Source organism: Phalaenopsis equestris, unplaced genomic scaffold (assembly GCF_001263595.1).
Source record: "Phalaenopsis equestris unplaced genomic scaffold, ASM126359v1 Scaffold000276, whole genome shotgun sequence".
NCBI lineage: Eukaryota > Viridiplantae > Streptophyta > Magnoliopsida > Asparagales > Orchidaceae > Phalaenopsis > Phalaenopsis equestris.
In genome coordinates, this window is record NW_018164718.1 from 607,407 (window position 1) to 612,192 (window position 4,786).

General features: G+C 31.7%; 1 protein-coding gene across 3 annotated transcripts in view; it reads right to left on the reverse strand.

Moving 5' to 3' along the window:
• Positions 1 to 734: 734 nt before the first annotated feature.
• Positions 735 to 4,786, reverse strand: part of LOC110024820 (tubby-like F-box protein 6) — a 10,163-nt gene continuing 6,111 nt past the window's right edge. Inside the window, exons 3-6 of one of the 3 annotated variants that reach the window (XM_020724985.1) lie at positions 3,463 to 3,592; positions 1,912 to 2,088; positions 1,434 to 1,493; positions 735 to 1,360 (exon numbers count right to left, since the gene is read on the reverse strand). In XM_020724985.1, the coding sequence (XP_020580644.1) occupies positions 1,027 to 1,360; positions 1,434 to 1,493; positions 1,912 to 2,088; positions 3,463 to 3,592 (701 nt within the window). In that variant the 3' untranslated portion in view covers positions 735 to 1,026. Of the gene's footprint in view, positions 1,494 to 1,908; positions 2,089 to 3,462; positions 3,593 to 4,786 lie in introns of all 3 variants that reach the window. The other 2 variants (XM_020724984.1, XM_020724983.1) reach the window with 2 other exon arrangements.

Below are 4,786 nucleotides of genomic sequence, written 5' to 3' on the forward strand. Positions count from 1 at the left end.
CATATATTTCTAGCGAGTATAAACTTTAGCATTTCACAAATATGCATCTCCCTTTCTCCTTCCCTAATACATAGCTGGTTATATAAAAGCATCAAGGGTTATAGCTTTGCTTTGCTTCCTGCTGTCATTGTAAGGTTTCTAGCTTTATTAAAACCTTATAAATCTCAAATAATATTTATTTCTCACCACTTTCTTAAAATCAAAGTATGTTTGCCAGATAGGTTTTTGTACCTTCTCATTTCAACATCAAGCCTTTTAATCCATGTATAATATATTTCATAATCTCATAAGACTTCTATGGCAAATTTGCTTAAGCAACTAACCACCTTATCTCATATCAAGTTTGATATAACTACAGAAATTCAATTTTCCTCTAATAACAAACAACCTTAAGAAATTAGCAACATCTTATATCTTGAATTCTATCATCTAATCCAAGACAATTATTTCTTTTGATGATTTATTTTGTACTTCAAAGATAAAAATCTACAACTATTATACATTAAAACCAACCAAATCAGGCAGAGAGCAAAACAAAAACTAATATAAGTAGCAACAAAAACTAATACAAGTAGCAATGGCTCCACTATCATTGACATTAGACTTATTCCAACTATTTGAGATTGTTTTTCTGAGCAAAAAAATTTCATTATTTCCTCTTAAGTATTGCAGGAATATGGTAAAATAAAAATCATAATCAAGGCATGATGTAGGCGTATTTTATCATTATCAACAGAGTAAAATGACAGTTTGGAACAGCAGTCCTCTTAAAAGGTCAAGCAAAATGGGAAGCAAAGTTGGCTTGGGTTGAATTTTGTAAATTCATAATATAAGCTGCTTATAATTCATTTATAACTTCAATCTAATATGAATGAATGTTTATCAATCCATCATAGTGAAACACATTAACTTCCAATCAAAACATAATTACCTCGTGACACATGAAAATCCCTATGTACTTCAGTTAATGCTTTATTATGATGAAGTACTTATATAATCGCATCCAGGGGAAACCAGACACACCCCTTACTCGCAGGCTAGTTTGGTATCAAAGCTACTCAGGCAGATAGAAAATGCCTGAAAAGCTGATATTGGATACTGATAATCCATAGTGAACAAATCCTTCCCAACCTTCCCAAACTGGAGAATCACATCATTATTATTCTGCCCGTCGATTCCATTATCTTCAGCAACCAGCTGAAAATTCTTCACTGATGCAACTGTCACCCGCCCACGAAAATTTAGACACCAACATTGAAGCTGTTCGTGCCACCTTGGAGCTTTGTTTTTTAAAATCAAATTTACTTCCTGCTGAGTATTTGAAAGGCCAGAGAAGTTATCCATACGAGATGATTTGAACCTAAAAAATGGAATTGATGAGATGGAATCAATGCTGTTACGAGGAAAGTCAGTTTGTATGGGCGCTACTCCACCAGGTTCCATTACAGTGGCAGGGATAGAATCCAGGACACAGTGCATTCTCCTGGGACATCTGGTCATACAGCCAATGTTAACATATGCCTATAAAGTTTAACTGATTATAATATATTTTTAAGCATTTTACGTCCATTGTTGTGAACTGAACATATTTTTCCCAATAACAGTATCCATTTATCCCCCATTTTTTACATCACAAGCATAACATTAATTTGAAGCAAACTAAGCAGTGGCATCTGAATCATTCAACAAGATCTGCAGAACAGAAGAGATCCATGAAGATGCTTGAGAATGAAACAAGGCAATGCTTAGTTTTGTGTTTTCAAGAATTCAGAAAGCTTGTCATAAATAAGGAAGCCCCTACCATCCACAAACAGAAGAAACCTGTATAAGACTTTAGTTGGTAGTTCTAGCACACAACTCATTGTTTCTTATAAAAGAAGATGTGCTCCAAGAAAAAACAATCCTCACCGAGAGCCTAATACATTCAAGTCATAAGCAATGTGTACAACCGGATAGTTTCCAGCAGGGATCCTTGGAGAGACTTGTTTAGAGCCTAGAAGACGTGTGGAATGACATTTTGAGAGCATGGCTTCAGTAGGGGGAGGTTGAGAATCATAAACTGTAAATTTTCTGCCCAGAAAATTTGATCTGCCAAAGAGTAAATGAGCTGAGAGCAAAAAATAAGTTTATATCATTGATTTACGAAATAAATCATACCATCAAAAGATACAATTAAAAATTTATGTTTTCCATTTTTCCAAATTAAAATTAACACCACATAACCCTGAAAACGCTTAACTTGGTCAGACGTTCAATATTATATAATAATGATAACCAGTACATAACATCGATCACCAATTTCATGACAAAAAAATTATTGGCTTCTTGTAGGTTGTCTAGAAACATAATATGGATGCTTTCAACAAACTCTATTTAAAGCGACTAGAATGACTTACAACTACTGAAGCAACAAAAATTATCCACACATGATTCTATTCTATTTCTGCTACTGGCAGAAAAGCACATTGGTTAATTGGCCATGCAGGTAATGTGAACAAATATAATTTGAGCAAGTGTCAATATCAAGGCAGACTGAACATAGATGTCCGCAGTCAAAAAGCTAGAATTAAAATAAGGAGCCACAAGAACACATGGTTCAATAAAGTGAACTGATTAAAAGTTCAAAAGACACCAATTAATTTAATTTTTGGGAGTATTTACTATCGTAACTAATCTACTAAAAGTGTTCAAGTGACATGAAACCATATTTAGGAAAGTAAATGCGTGTATACCTCTTAGCTGATCATGCTTTTTAGCAACAGAATCAATTTTAACATTATCGGTTGTGTTAAAAGGTGTTTTTTAAAAATTCAAGCCAAAATTGCCCTTTTGATTTTATGATACGTGCAAATGTCCTCAAACATTCCCTTAATTATGCTCATTCCTTCTTAACTATCATGTGAGATACTCCTGTGATAAATGTACTCTATAAAATTATTTTTTATAAAAAAATTTGCCTATTATTATTACAAAATAAATTATGTTATAATTAATATATTATTAAATATTATAAGTTGATTCACTTCATATGTGCATAATTATTAATTAATAATCTCACAATAATACACAATACCTTATTAAATAAATGAAGATTATCTATTTGTTACTTATAATAATGTCTATTTTAGCCATTTGATCAATTCATATTACTCTAGCAACTTTTTCTACCAAATAATATCACCTATCATAACACTTTAGATAAGAAGTTCACCAAGCAAGCATATGTTTTACTTCATGGAAAAACGCATCTAGTACAAAATAACAAAGCACAACACAATATTGTCGAACTGAACCATATTTCATCCGCATAAAGCCCACTCATTCCCTGCTCATCAAGTAGTTGTTGACATCAATACATTTCTAAGAAGAAGTTCATACATATCATCAAGCACTCTAACTTGAAAATACTGATCACCATGCTACAATAAATCATAAACCTTGCATATTTAGGTTTAAGCATACCTCAACTTCCCAACATAAGCACCACTTCCTTTCGACATGTCATCAGCATCTATTGAGATTAGATAGTCAGTGCAGGTAGCATGTCGACATTTGCGTGCAGCAAGTAAAAATTTGCCATCATCTGATAAAACTGGCAATAGGATGGTAACCCCAGATAAAAATGATATATATACAAAGAATAATCTAATGACGAATACAAAGATATGAACATGCAAAGAAAAAAAGCACCATGATAAAAGAGAAACAAAAGTAATACAATAAGAATAACATACTATAAAAGTGTTACTTAATCTAGAAATTAAGGTAAAAAGAAAAAGAAAAAGTTATTTTAAATAAAGCAAAAGCTACTTTAATTTTTCATGTGCATGGGCTGCAATATGCCATACAGAGATCATTATCCTGAGCTTATATGAAACAAATTACAGACTAGAGTGCTACAAGTTCACATTTTTATATTAAGATAGAATATCATATAAATGTACTAAGTGCAACGCTACACGTAAAAAAAGTGAAAATGGTAATTAAAATATAATAATTACCAAGATCTGTTTGGTACTGCGGCAGTGCAGTTGCCACTACCAGACCACAATGGACAGCATTTGACTAACTTTGTTAAGCAGAGTTCACATACTCAGCTTTTTAATTCCGTGTTCTTCCATTGCTCAACTGACAACAAGATTGTTGAAATTTTGGTGACCACAATGATAGCCGACCAAAAGTGTTCCTAAAACATTCTCAAGCATCAAAATCAGAATGCTCTCATTCCTTGATGGCATAATTAAAATGTATTGAAAAAGGAACATCTCTTACTTGATTCTAAATTCTCATCTTGTTCAACTAACAATTTAGACATGATACTTTTATAAGTAGGGCTATCAAAAAAGCTCATTGGTTGCACACAAATCGTGTTCGGCTAGTTGAACACAAACAAAATTTTGTTTTTTCATGTTTAGCTCAATTTGTCTTGAATTAATAAAATAATAAATATATAATATTAATATAATATTTATAAAAAAAATTATGTTAAATTTAAAAAACTAATAAAATTTACATAATTTTAGCTATGAATACGAAAAATAAATTTTTTGTATTGGATATGTAAATACATAAGAATTAAGTGGTATCTATATAAATGTGATCAAAGAAAAATATGTTGAGATTTTCATACCTATTTTATACTGTTTTTGATGTTATTGCACTTTAAAGAAAATTATTTTTGATGTTTTGTTACAGGAATGATGAATTAGGGTCATTGAAGCAAAAAGATGCAAAAATGAGCGAATTTGGAGCGAAAAGGACCAAAATGTGGAGAATTGAACTAGGT